Source organism: Notolabrus celidotus, chromosome 11 (assembly GCF_009762535.1).
Source record: "Notolabrus celidotus isolate fNotCel1 chromosome 11, fNotCel1.pri, whole genome shotgun sequence".
Classification (NCBI taxonomy): Eukaryota; Metazoa; Chordata; class Actinopteri; order Labriformes; family Labridae; genus Notolabrus; species Notolabrus celidotus.
In genome coordinates this window covers 20734125-20754657 of record NC_048282.1, presented here as the reverse complement: position 1 = coordinate 20754657, position 20533 = coordinate 20734125, and the positions used below count along the sequence as shown (strand labels likewise).

At 41.0% G+C, this 20533-nt stretch overlaps 1 protein-coding gene across 3 annotated transcripts in view; it reads left to right on the top strand.

The window, feature by feature from the left end:
* dlgap4a (discs, large (Drosophila) homolog-associated protein 4a) overlaps positions 1–20533 on the top strand; it is a 119958-nt gene that overhangs the window by 84273 nt on the left and 15152 nt on the right. Inside the window, exons 2-6 of one of the 3 annotated variants that reach the window (XM_034695813.1) lie at positions 5182–6450; positions 6876–7108; positions 7499–7576; positions 8133–8280; positions 10102–10342. In XM_034695813.1, coding sequence (XP_034551704.1) covers positions 5251–6450; positions 6876–7108; positions 7499–7576; positions 8133–8280; positions 10102–10342 — 1900 coding nt within the window. In that variant the 5' untranslated portion in view covers positions 5182–5250. Of the gene's footprint in view, positions 1–5181; positions 6463–6875; positions 7109–7498; positions 7577–8132; positions 8281–10101; positions 10343–20533 lie in introns of all 3 variants that reach the window. The other 2 variants (XM_034695815.1, XM_034695814.1) reach the window with 2 other exon arrangements.

Here is a 20533-nt window from a genome sequence, read left to right as displayed (position 1 = left end):
AGCCAACTCAGAAGTCCCAGATCTTACACAGGCACACACAGACCATAAAAAAGTGCTACTTCACTGAATAAATGAGTGGGTAATTGGAGCATTAAAATACCCCTAAATGATTAAAATTTCAGTTTGAAGACATGAAACATTTCTTTCAAAGGAGTAATGAGTTAGTAGATAATGTTACACCAGACAGAAAAATGAATGATCGACCTTTATGTATATCTTTTTGAATGTATTAACCACTTTTATCTCAGGATACCGCATTTCATTGAGTAATAAGAAGAAGGGGTGAGAGTGAATTCATAATGAGCTAATTTACAACAGTGTGGTGGACTACATCTTTACTGAAGCTTGTAATAAGCACCTAATGTTACTGTGTTGAAGGTGCAACCAAGTGTGACTTTGTCAGCCCCTGTGAGTTATGTGGGGTGAAAGACTTGATGGAGGAGTTGTGACCAAATCTGAAAAAATCTGCACTCATCAGCAACAGGGATGTAAATTTGATAGATGGAAAAACTGAAGTAACTGAGAATCATCAATTAGCTTTGTAGTTCCCTTTTGAGGGCCTTTCAGCGAAGTGTCCAGGGGTCTCATTTACAAAAGAGTGCGTAGAATCCCTACTAAAAGTATAGGTACTCCGAAAACCCGGAAATGGCGTGCGCCCAAAAAAAATCTGATTTATAAAACCATTCACACACCAACTTTACGCAATGTTCACAAACCACCTGGAGATATGCGCACATATAGTTCAGCCTCGTAATCCACCCTTTTCACGCCCATTCAACCATATACGGTCAATGCAAAGCACTTTATGAATGAACATGCATACAAATGAGCCGGAAGATCAAAGGTTCTCACAGTGAATCACGGTAACAACAGAGAGGAAGACGGAGAAAATAAAGTTACTGACACACAAACCGTGGTCCTCATGAAGCAGAGGTCAGAGAGAACTTACTGTTTGGTTCTTACAACAGAAGGGACACAATAAAGATATAAAATAAAATAGAAACATGGAGTGATTCCACGTCACTGCAGCATTCATGTATCCGTCACCAGAGCCAGAGCATCCATCATTCATCATTACGCACGGGTCTCACTGCATTGTTTCATGTTAACAGGACACACACTTTTTATTTCACATTACGGAGAGCTCACATCCATCAGAGAACACCTCTCTGATATTATCTGACATAAGTCTGATCTGTGAATATAAGTTTTAATGTGTTGGTTTCATCACTGGCAGCTTGACCTGCGCTCTGACTGATCATGATGATATGTAGGATAAGAAGAGAACTGGGCATGGCTTTACTTCCACACTTCTCTCAACACAGTAAACAAGTGCAGGTGAGGAAGATTTGATGAATGTGAGGTAGCCGTCGCTGTGTCTCTGAGAGTCCGAACATTTGACTAAGACTAAAACCTTAGAATGTATAATCAACATAGTGATTGGGTAAGGAAAAGAAATAGCCTATTTGGTCATTCACTGCATGTACAGTGTGCTGAATGATGCACTGAGACACATGTTAGTTCACTATATCAAAAATGTATTTTCTTTCATGAGCTGGATTCTAAACATAAGTACAGCTTGTAACCCAATACCCCCTCTTTTTGGCCTGCTCTGACTCTCTTTGATAAAGGAAGTTTCCCTTGTTACATATGTTAAAGCTTGAGACATCACAAGGCTTTTTAAAGGCCCTGGTGGATCAGCTATCATGTTTTGTTCTTAAGACTTCATTAGCACTGTGCCGTACTGTGGGGAGACAGGCAGCGCTTCCTTTATCTGCTCTGGCTTTTAAGAAGACATTATTTGTAATGTGATTTGACAGAGAGAATTTTGTTCCACACTTAAGTCAGAATTTTAACTGTAAAATGAAAGACCAGGTTGTAGTTATTATGTAAGGGATAATGTAACGTGAGTGGGTGAGCAAGACCCATAGGGGAGCCTGGGTCTGGGACAGGTTCTTGCCCCCCTTTTCCCTTAGATGGTTGGGGCCCAGTAGCTCCTCAGGCTGCTCCCACATCTGTGCTTGGAAACTGTTATTTTCTACCACTGAAGACCAACGTAAGACAGAAACTAACGTTTTTCCCACAATGTTCACCGGTTTCGTATGCTAACAGAAACTACTGATTTTGCCACAGTGTCAACAGGCAGATGGAATGTGCTATAATTCCTTTCTGTTAATTGATTTGATCTGACATTTTAGATCAGGTCATCTCTATACTATTTAGAATTAATCACTGTAGTTACGAGGTTTTCACCAATCAGGATCAAGTATTTTTTCACAGACAGGTAGTCATTACAATTCATTCATTCATTCATTCATAAGAATTTTATTTGCTCACTTCAGTGTTTGACAACACAACATATTCGTTACACATCTTCACAAAATAGAGTATACACTGTCCATGAACAAACAGGAGCAGGAAGAAGAAAAACTTATAGTACCTGCCACTCCCCTTAATCACAACATGATCTACCACTAAACCAGACGGCTAACAGCTTGATACTCACCTTCTCTTACCACCAAACATCAAATGTAACAATTTGACAACTTAGACAACTTAACCACAACAAGGTTACTTCTGTTAAATCTCTTTCTCATTACCTTTAATGGGGTTTGTGCTTCATCTTCATGCACCAATCAGCCAAATGCTTGTACAAGTTTCACTCCTCAGAATGACCTTAACAGGAGCGAAATAAACAACCTATCATAAGATCACTTTGTGTTACATAACCAGTGTACGGTTATGTCTTACACCATGTATAGAGTTGATGATGTTTGTGAATGTATGCTCTTGAAGCTGCTGGTAAAAGAGACGTAACGCTGTCACTGTCACTGTCACTCAGTGAATGTGAGACATCCCTCTGTGTGAAGCAGAAAGATACTCGACATCACACACAGTCCAAGGATCTATTCACCTTGTAAAATACACAGGAGCCTTCTGGCCACCATCACACACACACAAACACACACACACACACACACACACACACACACACACACACACACACACACACACACACACACACACACACACACACACACACACACACACACACTTTTATGACCTTTGAACATTATTTCTTTCTAGTCTTGCCCCTGCGATGCTCAACACTTGACAGGTTTCTGTTAGTGATGTTGGATGTGTGGGTTAGGCGGTCAGCACGTTAACGTGTGTGTCAGTGTGTGTTGGTGTGCCAGTATGTAGGTGTGTGTCAGTTTGTCAGCAGTGGCGCCTACAGGACATAAACACGTGGGTCCACAGTCAGCTCGGGTGGATGAATTACAACAGGCGGCATGGTTGTAAAAAAAAAAAAAAAAGAAGAAAAGAAAACGCTGGTGTATTCGTCAGCACACCGCTGTGCCCATCCAGGAACACTGAGTCAGATTAGTGGCTGCTCTCACACTGTACAGTGTGTATGGGAGGTCAGAAAGACGTATGAAGTGGCAAGCCAACACAGTGGAATGAAAATGTGTTGAGTTAACGCTCCACATTCAGCTCCCAGGCAGGATTTCATGCCTGCTGTGGGAGAGGGCTCTTACTGATCATTGAGTCACTCCAGTGTGATACACACAGCATCTGTTAGAGTGAATTTAATGCAGCATGGGTTTGTGCTGTGTGAATTATGAGTTCTCATAACCTTGATGTGATATTACTGTCTGCTCAGAGTGAGCTTTGAGAACAAGTTGGCAAGTGACAGAAAAGACAATCATCTCTTCTTTGTTTCCTCTGCATGGTGTGAGTGTTTATTTACTTGTTTGATCGCCATGTTTGCCTCTATAGTAGAAATGTATCACAAACTGTAAGACTTACTGTGACAAGGACGCCACTTAGATTCAGCTGTATCCCAGGAGAGCAGCGAGGATGACGATTAGCTATACATCAAAACTGCAACCCTCTGCCAGCTCTGGACTGATCTGTTTTCAGAAACCTCACTGAAGAGCGTTTCCTACAAAACAACATAAAAGAGCCTTTAGATAATAACAGGACAGTTAGCTGCAAAAAAAATGCATCCCTACTTGATCCTCATATTAATACCTCTGAAATTCATCAGTGAAATATTTTCTGTTGCCCCAAAAATCTTCCTTTCTTCCTGAGCATTAAGGAAGGTGTATTGTTCCCAGTTTAAGTGGATTCAAGAGTATGGCAAAGTACCAAAGAAGATTTGTGAGGGAAACGAGGTTTCATTTCTCCGGAATAAATAGTGCTCCTTAAATATAAAGCTCATTTACATGTATGAGTCACAAAATCGCTCTCCTATGCATTGTCAGCAGAGTGACTGCAGGCCTTACATCACTGTGGATCCTTAGACTGGGCTCTGGTTGTCTTGTTTCCTGCTGTACTGAAGCTGTTCAACACTCTACCAAAAAGGCTGTTCTTTTCAGTTAGAATAATATGTGATTTAGTCTCTTTGTCTTGTAATTTTTTTTTTCACTCTCATTGTTTTTATGCCAGAATGGTGGAGAAAGAAGAACGCTTGTAATCATGTGTATTGTTCAGCATTTAAAAATCAAAACAACATAGTTATTCCATTGCTAATCATGCAGTATTGTTTTAATGTTACACACACTTATGATTTATAGAATACAGACGGACATAATTCAAACACAAGCACAGTGTTCATCTCAGTGTTCCCTTCTCTTCCTTCTTGCTGCTGCTGCTCCACCTGGTGGCCGTCTGTGTTAGGAGACATTATACAGAACTTACAGTGGAGGATAATAGCTCTGTTCTCCACATTATAGGCTGTGTTATGATTCTGCAGAGGCAGTCTATTAAGTCTTTTTTAGCACAGTAACTGATCTGTAAAGTCAAGGACACACTGAGATGAACTCTCCTAAATGGGCTGTAACTGATGTTTCATTAACTTTAAGTATTGACGTGGAGAACTTCCCCCTCTGAGTCTTGTTTCATCAAATGGCTGTTTTACTGTAATGCACTGTTAAGTATAATCTCTATAAAGGGACAAACACTATTACAGAGCATACCTGAGAGAATGTGTCACAAAACTGGAATAAAAATTGTAGTTAATCAGAGAAATGAGGCAGAGATAAGCCCAGAGGTGATGTTAGATTTTAAATGTTATACATTGGTATGCTCACTCACATCTATAAGAATGCATTACTTTAAAGAATCAGAGACTTACTTCAATGCTTAGTTGATCATTTCTGTGTCTTCTCATTGCAGGATGAGCCCTTCAGGTCAGTAGACCCATTCTGATTGGAGACATGTTCTAAGGTCGACCTCTCAGCCGCCATGAAAGGGTTAGGAGCCAACCGCAGCCGTCACCTGTCCGACTCATGTGAACCAGCAGGCTGCACCCAGAAGCCTCTCTGTCCCTTAACCTCGGACCCTCACAGCTCCTTCCTGTTGAGCCCAACCATCAATCACTATGGCACCCTGGACCCCCATCTCCACCAGTACCCTCCCACCAGCCCCACCTCCCTGACCCCAGACTGCCTGCTGCCTTTCAGCCAAATCTCCAGCAGCAGCACCTTCCCTCGTCTGCACTACACCTCCCAGGCTGATCAGGCGGACTGCTCCCAGGCATGTATGGCAGGTGGTGTTGGTGGAGTCGGACAGGGCGGCAGAGCGAACGCACTGTCCACCTCCTTGTCTATGGGTATGGGCTTGGGTTTGGGCCTTACTGGAGCGCCCATGATCACCAGCGGATCAGCCACCATCTCCTCTGCAGCAGCCGCCAAGATGAACCGGCTACCCGCCAACATCCTGGATCAGCTGGAGAGGCACCTTCCCCTGCAGCGAGACGGTTTCAGCACGCTGCAGTTTCACAGGGGACGTATGTCCAAACAACGCAGCGAGAGTCCAGGACGCATTCGCCACCTGATGCACTCTGTTCAGAAGCTATTCGCAAAGTCCCAGTCTCTGGAAAACTCTGCGATCAAAGGCAGCTTAAACGGGCGTACTGCAGGAGCAATCACAGGAGGAGGTGAGGACGGAGGAAGACCAACGCGTAGGAGTAAGAGTAAAGATAGGGCTAAAACTGAGGGACCAAAGCAGAGACCCAGGCCAAATGCACTAGGCCTGTGGGGCTCAGACGACGCCCTAGACACTGACATCACCAAAGCTGGCACTATTGCTGTCGGTTACCGCAACCCGCTGACCATGATGACTCTGGGCAGAGCGGTGTCGGACAGCCAGGCCAGACACATCCCACAGGGCTACCACACCATTTCTGCACACACTCTCAAGACCTCGAAAAGCAGCAGTGACCTCAAGTTTCTGGCGGTGTGCCCAGCTACGCAGGGAGGATGCAAGGACGAGGAGGGAAGGAGCAGAGGTAGCAAGGATGACACGCTGGTGAAGAGGGGCTCCTGGTCCACTCTCACCCTCAGCCAGGCCAGGCAAGTGTTGCAGAAGGGCTCTGCTACGGTCAACAGGACGCTGCTTAAATCAAAGTCATGCCATCAAGATTTGGGGCAACAGTTTCTTCAGGTAAGAAGGACAGTGAGTATTTATTTCATCATCATTCTTTGTAAGTTTGCATGTTTTTTTTTTTATAATTTCTCTGAGGTTTGTTGGTTTAGTTGATCACTTTGCAGCTCTGGAACTCACTTTATAATTCAGTTTAACTTATAATTTGAGTAAATTGATCCTTATTCTTTAGTTTTATCACATATGCTTTACCCTTTATCATTTAACCTATTTATATAAGCTCACATTAATACATTTTTTTCATAAATCACAACTTCTTCAAAGTCATATTTTCTTTAAAGCACATGTTCAGAATCACAATGTTTATAAGTATCTCAAAATCTGAACAAAACTGTGCATAAATAATAATATACAATACCCCTGAACTATCAGCATTACATGATAATATAACAGTCTCACATCAGTATGTTTGCGACATAATCCAGGTCCCAGGGGAAAGAGCAGCAACTCTGGGTCGTGGCCGGGCCAAAGGAACAGAAATCCCCTGCCGGAGGATGCGCAGCGGTAGCTATGTGAAAGCCATGGGAGACCTAGAAGACAGCGAGGACTCAGAGGGAAGCCCCAAACCTTCCCCCAAGTCTGCCGCCCGCCGCCACAGCTACCTGAAAGCTACCCAGCACTCCCTGAGTGAGCAGCAGCCACCTCCTCCTCCTCGCAAGTGAGTCCCACTGAGAATCAAATTCATTACGCTGTAATTGTAACCTTGATTGCCATGCTCATTGTTTTGCCATAGTGGTCTTTCTGTCTTTTGCTTTGCATTCATTGAAACAGCAACAGGCCCTGAAGGGGAAATTGTTATTAAATCTGTGGGAGGATATTTTTCCTACTGGCCCCAAAGGTAGTCAGCAGGTGGCAGCATCTAGTCATAAATAGTGATCTGGAGTTGTAGCAGCACTTAAGAACAGGCTCATGAAGCTAAATATGGAGCTAGAGATACAGATTAAAGAAACCAGGGAAATTATTTTCCTTCTAATCTTTTTTTTAAAGTATGGAAGCAGTAGCGGATGAAATTTTGCCATGTTTTTTTACCCCTCGACCACACATGCAGGCCTCGTTGCTACGCTCTCATGCGGGAGGATTATCTGTGGTCTCCACTGCAGAGTGCATGCTCTATGCAGCATCTGAGGTCAGTGTCATCCTAAGGCAGGCAGTATAGCCCTCCACCCACCCACCATCACCTCCCCCAGTGCCACAACCTACCACCTATTTTTTGCCTAACCCTGCCAGTACTTTTCCCCTCTGCCTCCTTGTTCCATTGCCTACCCTCAGTGGTGTGTTACTACCTTCACCTGCTTCCTCAAAGCCCTGATTCCATAACATGCAAATTTCCCATGGAAATCACTCCAACACACCCTGCTGCTCAGTGCACACACCTTTCCACTAACACCAGGTACAAAAAAGGCTTCCCAGAACAGAGGAAACGTTTGGAAAAAATACCTGCATCAGTGTATGAAAGCATACTCAGCAGTGTTACTGTTATTGTTTCCTCTGTGCTGGTATTTCAAAGAGTATCCACACATATCACTTTTTATACATCTCAGCCATATTTAATTTCAAAACACCCAGGGGAATTAATCAGAGTGTAATTAAATGTTACCCCTGGATATCATCTATTAAACACAACCCTTACTTATTCTGCTCTCTAACTTCTGAGAGGCTGATCACTACGTTCACATCTGCAGCTCCCTGCCGTCCCTGAAAGAGCTGTCGACAAACCGCAGCCTCGATAACTTGGACTGTCTGGTGAGCCCGCTGGAGGCCCCGCCGCGCCACAGGAACAATGATTACAGCCAATGTGCCAGCACACTGGGCAGAGTCTCGGGCACTCCGGTATGTGTATATTTTCACCAAATGTGTACCTGTTACTGTCCCATTTAATATTGCTGAGCCGAAATGCCACTGTCTCTGATGTTGTTTATTATAATCACAATCAACTGACATCTTAGAACTTTTTTATGTACTTTAAAATTTCATGCCATTTTTCAGGTCCCTGAAAAATTAGCTCATTAGATTATTTTGGATCAATTCCAGTAGCACCAAAATAAGAATAAATGTGATCCAAGTCAGAATCAGCCAGGGAAACAGCTTAATTCTTACACACATTGACATGGCTCCTGAGATCTGAAGTTACTATGATAGGATATAAGAGTGTTTGTAACGTCTGCTGGGATGGTATATAGATGAGCCAGCTTGGAATAAAAGAGATATCTGAACATGTTTGCAAAGTGGGACTTATACCTCAGTGTAAACCTGAGGGAGCTTGTTGTAAATCTTTATCGGCAGGATTGCTCTGGGACGCAGAATCACACAAGACTAATGCAAACATTCTTTAATGAAGAAGCATCAGTCCCTCACATGGGAGCTTCTATATTTATCAGCCAATGACTGAGAGATTCAATTACCTTTACTGCGACAGTAGACTCAATCAGAATACAAAAACTGTGCAGGTTCAACTAGAACAGCTGATTTCAAGGTATTATTATTCACGTTTATGTTCCACCTACACTAGACTCAGACTTGCTACTTAAATGTCAAATAGAAAGTACTTCTAATGGTTGATTCTTCATCTTTCTATGCCGCTTGCTGAAACGTTTAAGACAGCGCCGACTGACATTGCTTATTCCCATCATACTATGTCAACACAAGTCCATGCAGCAAAGACTGAAAAGGCATACCTATCCTCAATTTAACACAAACTACTTATATCAGCAGTTATATATATTTTGGGGGGAAACGTTCTACACATATTTGAAACTCCAAAGTGACTGCAGCTTGAATCCCAGATACAGACAGTGGTGGAAAGAAACTCAGTACATTTACTCAAATAAGGAGAGTAAATTGAATGTAACAAACAGACATTTACATACTAATACTTCCAGAGTCTGAATAGTTTCATCTGTTCTCTACTTTTTTCCTGTATAGTGTTTATATACAGAGAGAAATGATTGTTATATAATCCACAGCAGTAATCTCACCGCTATAAGTACTTTCTAGAATGAGATTTAACTATTAACACAATTATAAGTATATTAAATAGCATGTATTGTTTAAGATTAAGTCAGTAGTTTGAAACCTCTTTAACTAATGACAACTCACACAAAAGTAGTATAGTCTGCTGTCAGGTTTGAGGCTTGTTTCAGATCCAAACAAATCAAAATACCCCAAATTAATCAGATAAACCCTCCAGAAGGGTTTTCAAACTTTACAATATAAACATGGATTAGAGAATAGTACAATCTAAGCAGAAATTTGATTATTTGGATAATGACAAACTGAAGTTTGTGAGTCATCAAACCTGCCATTATATCCAATAAAGTTGGCCCAAGCCCCAATTATGTTATTTTATAGAAAGTGTTGAAAACTTATCTCAAGCAGGTGTAGAAAACTGCTACTTGCACATCTGTGAATCAGGAGTTAAAGAGATAATTGTTATGAGCAGTTATAAATCACTCACAGGGATCATTTTTCTGTGGAATAAATATTTTATTCTGACAGGCATTTGTAGATAACTTACTTGCATTTGAGTTAACGTATGTCCTATTTACATCATTGCCATGGCACTTCAACTTAAATAAAGGATTTGAGTGCATCTGTCTATTTGAAGTGCAAAGTAAGTAAGTGCATGTTTTACAGTCTGCCCTCTGTCCTTAGCGTGTGAGTATGCACACGTTCTTTCAGGTATGCGGGCAGGGCTTTGGGCACGCAGTACCTTACTGTGAGGGGGAATCGCAGGCAGTGGAGGCTCTGGATCTGCCTGCGCCTACGTGCTTCCGGTCACGCAGCCACAGCTACCTGCGGGCCATCCAGGCTGGCTGCTCCCAGGATGAAGATACAGCCTCTGTGGACTCAGACTCACCAACCCCAACCATAACAGGATACAGCTCCAAAACACGTGAGTAACAGAGAGGACAGAGAGATGCTGAAGGTAGTCTTTTGTTTTAGAAAAGGTATCAGCTGAAATGGACCAGTTGAAAAGCCAACCACCAATACATTAACCTCAGTAAGAAATGAAATTCCCCTCCAAGGCAAAAAGGACATTTGATGGACTTCTAATTACAATGTAAAGCACATTTTCCTTATGTAGTAAATTTACAGACAGTAACATTCTGCGGATTTTTTTCACTATTGGTGCAATTATGTACCCAAGGTGTTTTTTCTCTCTTAGCTGTGGCTTTATCAGTGAAAGTCCTCGACAATCCATTCATACACCAACAGAGAAGCAGAGGTGGGCTCAATCCGCCCTCCTCTGAATAGATGAGTCAATTAAACTAGGAGAAAACTGAGAACTTTTCAATTAATCATAATGAACAGTTGAACTTCAAGGTTTTATTTCATTCAGCCCTTAGATATCATTATTCAGTGTTTGATTTATGACACATGCACTGAGTTTTGATAAAAAGACTCCATATTCTGTGAGTTAAATTGAATTTCTATCATTACTCTTTTTCAAATTGATCTGTTTTCAAGGCTGCCTCTGTAATAATGTCTCCTTTCAGAATCTCTAATGTGGTAGATTATATGAAGCATTTCGAAAGAATGTCAAATGCTGTTACTTGAAATAAAATGAATCATATTTTTTGTTTGGGGTTTGATAAAAAGTCAGAGATGTCCTGATGACTAACTACCACATTTAAGGCATACAGTCCATGTACTGTGATGGGTCAAAATGGGGAGAACGTGCCTCAAGTAACCTCAATACATGCAACGAGTGTACCTGTAGGTGCATTTACTAATTGTAAATGTACAAATTCATTGCAGATGTGTTGGATGTGAAGTAAATTATTATTATTGTTTCTAAGCAAATTTTTCAGATCAGATCATTCCCTGCGCTCTTTCCAGGTGTGGATGTGTTTTTCTAAAAAAAAAAGAAAAAGAATGAAGCAAAGATTATTGCAACAACTTCAATCACTTGATTTTATATGATCAACACCAAGGGAAGTAGTACCCTGAATCTATCATTTACAGTTTACGATGCAGATAATTGGATGTTGTTGGGGTTTTTTTTAGCTATGACATAAAATGTAACCAAATATACCAAATGCCAAACTTTTAGGTAGACATCAATGAAATATATTTATATTATTGGATATAAACCATAGACTGTATAAAATATGGACGTAGTATCCGTGACGTCACCCATCTGTTTCTGAAGCTCTGTTTTGAGGCCAGTCGTAGGCAGCCATAGTGAAAATTCACCCCTCTGTAGTGTGTGCTGATCGAGAAATGAGCTATTCAGACTACACTCGTCTTTTGTACCAGGCAGTAAACATGTTTATTTCTGATGTTAAGATCGTCTTTTTTGAATTGGTGTGTATGTGGTTTCTGGTACTTCTGGAGCCAGACTCAAGCGGATCCTTGATTAACTGCAGTTTTTAACACTTCTCCATTGGACTCATTTTTAGACCAGAGGTTGCTGCTTAATATAAACATAATTGCAATGAAACCAAATTATAGAAACACAAGTAAACAAATACAGCTGTAGTTTAACTAGTGATAAATAATACTTCATATGTTTCAGAAAGTTTAAAAAAATAATAATAGTTTATTATAGTCCCATACTGACATTGGACTTGTGCCTTCGCTTATTGCACATTTTCTGCTATAAATCATCTTCAACAAATGGTATCAAAAGCTCGACCTAATTGAATATAACAGCAGAAGGCTGTGAACTAGTTGACTGACAACATTTAAATAAATTATTTATATATTCAATTTGATGCTTGCCAACACAAAAAAAGGGGAGGGACGGAGTTTACCTCCTTTATATAGAGCAGGGGTTCCCAAAGTGTGGGTCGGGACCCCCTGGGGGTGTCGCAAGACTCAAATGGGGGCTCGTAAGATGTCTTCCAGTATTTATTTATTTTTTTAAAGTTATCTAAAATTATTTTACCCATTACAATAAAAAAAGTATCGCCAAAAATAGTAGCTTGCCTTGAATTATTACCCGGCTTTCTTACTGATCTTCCGTTTGTGTAAGAAGCTTGATTCTGATTGGTCAAAACCCCTTGAAAGCGGTTATTAACATTCACTAACACGAGCAACAACAGAATTAAACTGATCACATGCATTCATGTCAAAACAATCCACTGAAAAGAGTTCCGTCACATTTAACAGGCAGATAAGGATCCATCGCCATGGAACGCTAACTGACGTGGAATCACTGGGATTTTTTTTTTTTAAACTGTTAACATAAATCATTTTAAATCAATAAAATAATATTTTAATCAATGTTTTTGACAACGTGTTTGTATGTTAATTTAGTGGCCGGGTAATAAGCAGGATAATGTATGGTTAGCATGTTGTAATGGGAAAAAGAATCCCGACAGGGTGAGACAAGACACCAAACCATACATTATCCCTTACATAAAACCTTGAAAATAGAAAATGTAATGAGTTTTCTGCCTTTCTTTTTGTCAGATGACTCCTAAGTTTAGAGTTAGTGAACAAGTAGTAGCTTGTTCAGTGACAGACTTCTTCACCCGCTGTGTCTCACGGAGAGATATCGCAGGTCTTTTCTTCCTGCAGTGGTCAGACAATATAACCAATAATATATATATATATATATATATATATATATATATATATATATATATATATATGTATATATATATATATATATATATATATATATATATATATGTATATATATATATATATATATATATATATATATATATATATGTTGTAGATATGCTTATTTTTTTTACCTCTTCAATGTTAATTTTAATTGCTAATAACTTTTTAATAATTGTTACTTTATAGGCTCTTGTTTGCTTTATATTATTAATTTTTGCACTGTCTACTTTGCTACTGTGACACTTGAATTTCCCTGTTGTGGGACGAGTAAAGAACTTTCTTATCTTATCTTATCTTATCTTATCTTATCTTATCTAATCTTAACTTATCTTATCTTAATTCATAACAGCACAGGAAACACAGCCACATGCTCATATAGAGTGGGGCAAAAAAGTATTTAGTCGCTACTGATTTTGCAAGTTCTCCCACTTAGAAAGATGAGAGAGGTCTGTAATTTTCATCAGAGGTTCACTTCAACTATGAGAGACAAAATGAGAAAAAAAAAATCAGGAAATCACATTGTAGGATTTTTATAGAATTTAATTGTAAATTATGGTGGAAAATAAGTATTTGGTCACCCACAAACAAGCAAGATTTCTGGCTCTCACAGACCTGTAACTTCTTCTTTAAGAAGCTCTTCTGTCCTCCACTCGTTACCTGTATTAATGGCACCTGTTTGAACTCGTTATCTGTATAAAAGACACCTGTCCACAGCCTCAATCAGTCAGACTCCAAACTCAAACATGGCCAAGACCAAAGAGCTGTCAAAGGACACCAGGAAGAAAATTGTGGACATGCACCAGGCTGGGAAGAGTGAATCTACAATAGGCAAGCAGGTTGGTGGGAATAAATCAACTGTGGGAGCAATTGTAAGAAAATGGAAGACATACAAGACCATTGATAATCTCCCTCGATCTGGGGCCCCACGCAGGATCTCATCCTGTGGGCTCAAAATGATCATGAGAACGGTGAGCAAAAATCCCAGAACTACACGGAGGGACCTGATGAATGACTTGCAGAGAGCTGGGACCAAAGTAACAAAGGCAACCATCAGTAACATACTATGCCGAAAGGGGCTCAAATCCTGCAGTGCCAGGCGTGTCCCCCTGCTTAAGCCAGTACATGTCCAGGCCCGTCTGAAGTTTGCCAGAGAGCATATGGATGATCCAGAAGAGGATTGGGAGAATATCATGTGGTCAGATTAAACCAAAATAGAACTTTTTGTTAAAAACTCAACTCGTCGTGTTTGGAGGAAGAAGAATGCTGAGTTGCATTCCAAGAACACCATACCTACTGTGAAGCATGGGGGTGGAAACCTCATGCTTTGGGGCTGTTTTTCTGCAAAGGGGACAGGACGAATGATCCATGTTAAGGGAAGAATGAACGGGGCCATGTATCATGAGATTTTAAGCCAAAACCTCCTTCCATCAGTGAGAGCATTGAAGATGGAACGTGGCTGGGTCTTCCAGCATGACAATGATCCCAAACACACCGCTCGGGCAACGAAGGAGTGGCTCCGTAAAAAGCATTTCAAGGTCCTGGAGTGGCCTAGCCAGTCTCCAGACCTCAACCCCATAGAAAATGTGTGGAGGGAGTTGATAGTCCGTGTTGCCCAGCGACAGCCCCAAAACATCACTGCTCTAGAGGAGATCTGCATGGAGGAATGGGCCAAAATACCAGCTACAGTGTGTGCAAACCTGGTGAAGACTTACAGGAAACGTTTGACCTCTGTCATTGCATACAATGGTTATGTTACAAAGTATTGAGTTGAACTTTTGTTATTGACCAAATACTTATTTTCCACCATAATTTACAAATACATTCTTTAAAAATCCTACAATGTGATTTCCTGGATTTTTTTTCTCATTTTGTCTCTTATAGTTGAAGTTTACCTCTGATGAAAATTACAGACCTCTCTCATCTTTCTAAGTGGGAGAACCATTTTATACAGTCTATGGGGAGAACTTCAAAATCAGTGACTGACTAAATACTTTTTTGCCCCACTGTAGGTAGGCAAATTTTCTGCAGACCAGCTAAATGAAGCCACACTAAATCCCTCTTGAGTGACAGTGGGGGTCGCGAGTCTTTGGCACCTTATATTTTGGGGGTAGCGGGCTGAAAAGTTTAGTAACCCCTGATTATAGAGCGCTATTGTTCAGACCACAATGGATCGAATATGTATGAGCTTTATGTCTGTTTCCCGCGGCGTCAGACAACAAATGAAACGCACCAATCACGAACGCAGACACCAATGACGCTATAAAGACGTGAGAACCAATCAGCTTCTAGTTCGATGAGCTCGCGGACAAGAGCTAACCAAACAGCGGCAGAGAAACTGTTACGAGCAGAAACGTGGACTCCAATCCTCGTCGTCAAGGGCGTGTACTACAAATCTTTTCTTCACAGCGTCGCTCCTTCTGTGTATCTCACGGCAGGACTCCGTCTGTATCTCCTCTGCCTCTCGTGAATGACTCGAAGATAAGGATTGTCCAGTCAACCATCACATAGTAAGATATTTGTCGCTCTTTTCCCTTTTTGTGAATTCTTCCACTGACAGTGTAGTGTCGGTACTAGCAACAGCGAGCTAACGTGAGCTAATGGTGTGTTGGGTAAGCTAGCAAGAAGAAAGGGGATGAAACCCGGACGGCTTGATAGAGAGCAGGCGAGGCTCACAGACAGTATCGCGGTTAGTGTGGTGATAACGAGGGGAAAAAATACTAGTAGCAGCGTGTCTCTGTTGGCTCGCTCCCATCTCAGCCTTTTAACTGCCCCGGGCTAACGTTTCTCAGCGTTAAACACCCCGTGTGATCTCACGCCTTGATGAGCCTTTACTACCACAAGCTAACAGCAGCCGTGTATGGACATCTCGGTTAACCGGCCAGTCTGGCTATTCATCCACGTTTGTCACATCATTAGCTAACACTGGGCTCAGCAGTGTGTAAAAACAGGAGCCTTTTAAATATGCCAAACATTATTTGTGTATAGACATTGAAGGCGGGTCATTCATAAAAAGGGAAACTATAATCCTAGGTTTCCTCTGTGAAGTGAAGTCACATTGATTCAGCATGTGTTGATTGAGTATTTATCTATTTAGGTTGATCTATAGCAGGGGAGTCAAACTCATTTCAGTTCAGGGGCCACATACAGCCCAAGTTGATCTAAATACATAATTTTGATTTGATTTAATGACTTTATTTCGGAAGTGTAAAAGTAAAAATACAATTAAAAAAAAAGCAGAAAATAAGAGCGTTATACAGACATACAAGAAAAATAAATAAAAAGAAACAGTTTTACAAATGAAACAAAATCAATATTAGCAAGCAGTGAAACAATTTACTTTACATGTGTGAAACGGAGTAGGAAGAAGTTAAAACTTATCTAATTCTACCCCTCTATTCACTATTTTCTGCCATTATACAAGTGCAATCCCACACGTCAAATATTCATATATTATCTTCATATTTACGCCAACAAACAAAAGTAAACCCCTCGTGATTCTCAACACTAGTCTTCCTCCTTGTACCTCATGAAAATAATTTCTTTGTACTTCTTGAATTGAATTATGATCAGACATTGCTGTAGCTCCATATTGAGACTGTTCCACAGTTTAACATCACAGACTGAAATACAAAAGCTTTTCCTTGTGGTCCGAACACTCATCATCTTTAATCTCAACTTCCCTCTGAAGTTATAACCCCCCTCTCTTTCACAGAATAATCTTTGAATATTTCCTGGAAGGAGATTTTTTCATTTTTTAATAACCTTTAAATAACGACAAATCTACATTTTCCCCTTTTTGTTTTAGTGCAAAAAAGTACAAGTGCATTCTGAAAATGTTCGCATTTAATGAACTATCTTTCTACAAAAACATCTGTTGTATTTTTTGCCATGATAAGTCTCATAGTGGGCAGAATATTTTACTCTTTAAGCCCTGAAACCTGCTGCGAACACACCAAACAGATGTTACCCATTTGCCTGACACAGAGTGTAATGTTTACTGCAAAAGAACAGATAGATTATAATAATGAAGAAGGTAAAGATGATTATTCTGGACCCCTCAGCTCCAGCATTAACAGTCTGCTTGATGGACAGTGTTTTGTGCAGGGGTGCAGTGTTAGTTGTTAGTAGATCATCTTATAGTGCTCTAAAAAGTCTTCATGAATCTGAACTGGATTATGCAAACAGCAAGTAATCTATTTTCTCACTTTGAGAAAAAAAAAGCGCTGTTTAGGTGTACAATGAGTGAGGACAAATTTGAAATAGTAGTTACTTTTATTGAAAAATTGCAGTTGGGGTCTTCTCTGTAATTTTTTCACTTTGCAAAGTCGTTCCGCTGGGCGGATTGGAACCTCTGGCGGGCTGGTTTTGGCCCGTTGGCTGCATGTTTGACACCTCTGATCTATAGGATTAACATCCCCTATTAAAATAAGCTAAGTAAGGTAAGGTTAACAGGTACTGCTCTCTCGTGACAGATTCAACATGTGACGGTAAAGTGAGCTCAGAGGCTGATTAATAAACTATTAATCATGATCAGTTTTATGTATCAATTCATTAGCAGAGCTTAATCTGACACTTCTTGTGTCCTAATGCTAAAGGTGAACTATATCAATGTAGGGATCTCTCTTAACCAGGTTCAGGTACCACTGAACAAAGTTCAGCACGTTTATAATTAATGCTAGATAATACTGTCTTCATTATTTCTATGTGGACTGACGTGGTTTGAATGGATCTAGTTATCTTTGTACCCTTTCTACACAGGATTTTTGTAGACCATATTGTTATGTGCCATTTTTTACTCAGTAGCTTGTTCCATGTGTTAAGAGACCTGAGGACACAATCTATTATTTATTAGCTTCCTGCCCTGCATAGTGCTTTGCAGTTCAGCAGTAAGTACACTTAACTTGGGGTTTGAACAAGAGAAAGAAGTGCACACAAAGAGAATACAGCACCAGTAACATGATCTACCTTCATTTTCAATACTTAAAAACAGTTGTTTGTCGTACTAGTATGATAATTTTTTTATTTCATCTGAAGTATGAGAAGTGCTATAAAAATACTGCTTTACAGGCTCCTGGGTAACATCAAAAAACACTGGCTTTGAGGCTTCATTGTAGTGACAGGGCGTGTTCATTGTATCCAGCACCATATTACACAACACATGGTGAGTCTGTATATCACCATGGATAGACAGTGAGTCATCTGTCACCGTATTACACGCTCTTCCTCCTCTCACCCTCATTGATGAGGTAATCTCTTTACTGAATGGGCGAAGCAACTGAAGTTTCACAGTCAGGTCAACAGCCAAGAGGCTTCCTGATCTGTGTGGAGCAACTTGTTGAAATGGTTAGACGGTAACTGGACGCCAAAACATTTCATGTCATGATCATAGAACTAGTTTGACATAGATGTAGAACCTGGTTTTGCACCCATAACAGTTGTGGCACCAGCTGGGGAAACATATTTGTACATCAGCTTGTTGTGCGTGTATCACATATTGATATACAGTCTTTGTGTTACATAGTTAAGTATGGTATGTCCCAATAGTTAGGATTTGAGTTTCACATCCTAAAGGCTTTGACCTCAGAGGCACTTGCCACGTGTCTTTACATCAGCTGATAAGGATGTAACCCAGAATGTTGCTCCAGGTCAGCAGGTCAGAGTAAGGCCTACAGGAGGCCTTTAGGGAGTTCACACTTAACAGCAGAATGCACAAACCAACTCTACATATGAGTAAAGGGTGGACTCAAGTTTTGGGATCTAGTCTCAGTTGCAATGGCTCTTCCAAAGGCAATCTACTCTCTTCTTTTTCATTGGATAATATCAGCTGCAGGAGTCATTCATGAAACAAATGTGCTTAATGTTAAAGAAAACGTAGCTGCGGCTGTATTCCACCTTTTGTTAAGGGTGTTGTCGCTCCACTGCCAGTGTGTCTGTGTTCTCTAAAACGAAATAGGCAGCCTGCCTGTCTTTCTGTCTCACCAGAGAAGGCTGGCTTTTCATGAAGTGTGTGCACCCTACCTACCTTTGGGCTCGTTTCTCTTATTCATGAAGCTATTTTGGGAAAATGGCACAGATTCCATGTCGGAGTGTTGAAACTCTGTCACAGAATGAATACAAATCCTGTAAAGCGGTAAAATAACAATCAGTATCAGCAGAAAGAGAACCCCAATAATGTCAGCTAGTTATTTTTATAGTGACTCTCTTTTAGTAAACAGGATGCCCAGCAAGGCATCTCATTTAGTTCACTCTCTTCTAAACAAGATTTGGCCTTTGTCGGACTTGTGCTAACACTGTTAACCCTTTTTCACCGAGGCAGTTTCAGGGCCGGTTTGGAGCTGTTGCTCAATTGAGAACCAATTTTTGTGTATCAACTGCGAGAGAACCGGCTCCCAGCCAGGAAAACAGGTTCCAGAGCGGCTCTAACTTTTTGCTGGTCTAGAACTGCAGACCGCGAACCACGAGTTTCCGCCATTTTCCTGCAGTGAAAAAAATAACTAAGACGAAGCTGGATAAGTTCTCTTTGGGACCTTATGTGATAATGAAAAGCCAGGAGCAACACCAGCAAGCATGCTGCGTTGTCCCCCATCGTTGTTATTGCTGGTGCTGCTGGGAAAAGCGGTCACGTAGAAGTGACGTTATGGCGTGGCTCTTCCACGGGCTCGAGTGGTTGGAAAAACAAACTGGTGGCGAGTTGGTTTGCAAGTTCAACCAGCTTGAGCACCGGCCCGGAACTAGAACCTGGTTTGCGTTGGTTGGAAAAGGGGTATTTCAAATCTAAGTCTGGGCCCACTTCAGCTTTTACTATACTGACAATGGAACAACACTTGATAAAGAGTTCACAGAGCCTACTGTGGAGGAGAGGACGGTTAACGAGGCTAATGCTAACGTTTCTTTACAGCTGGCAAAGTGCCACTTTGCGAACTGCTCCAAAAACGAAAGTGAAAGTTAAAAGTTGCACTCGCAGCGGTGAACTTTAAGTGACCCAGTAACATGCTGTCTATCGTTGGCATGGAGACAAGTCGCGGTATACACGCGCTGACCAGATCAAAACATATAGTGAAGCAATAACAGTTTGGGGGCCACAAATAGGCGGCCGGCAGGCCGGGTTCGGCCCAGGGGCGCCTGTTGAGGGCCTCTGATAGTTACAAAGTATCTACTGCACATATGGTCTAAGACTTAGACCATATGTGCAGTAGATACTTTGTTTTACTTGTCAGTCGTTCATGTGAAATTGATTGACAATGTGTTGTAATTCCTCTGAAATGGATTCAGTGTTGTCAATAAATTCTGAATTTCTTCAGTGACACAGATATCGTGATGTATAGTGGATGATATTTCTTGCGATATAACGATATCGCAGAATCGCTGTATCGTGATAGTATCATTATCGTGGGCAAAATATCGTGATAATATCGTATCGCCAGGGACCTGGTGATAGCTGGCCACGGCTTCAGCTTTAGAACACACCGAGCCAGATTTCAGCAAAAATAACTGTTTTACGGCAGCT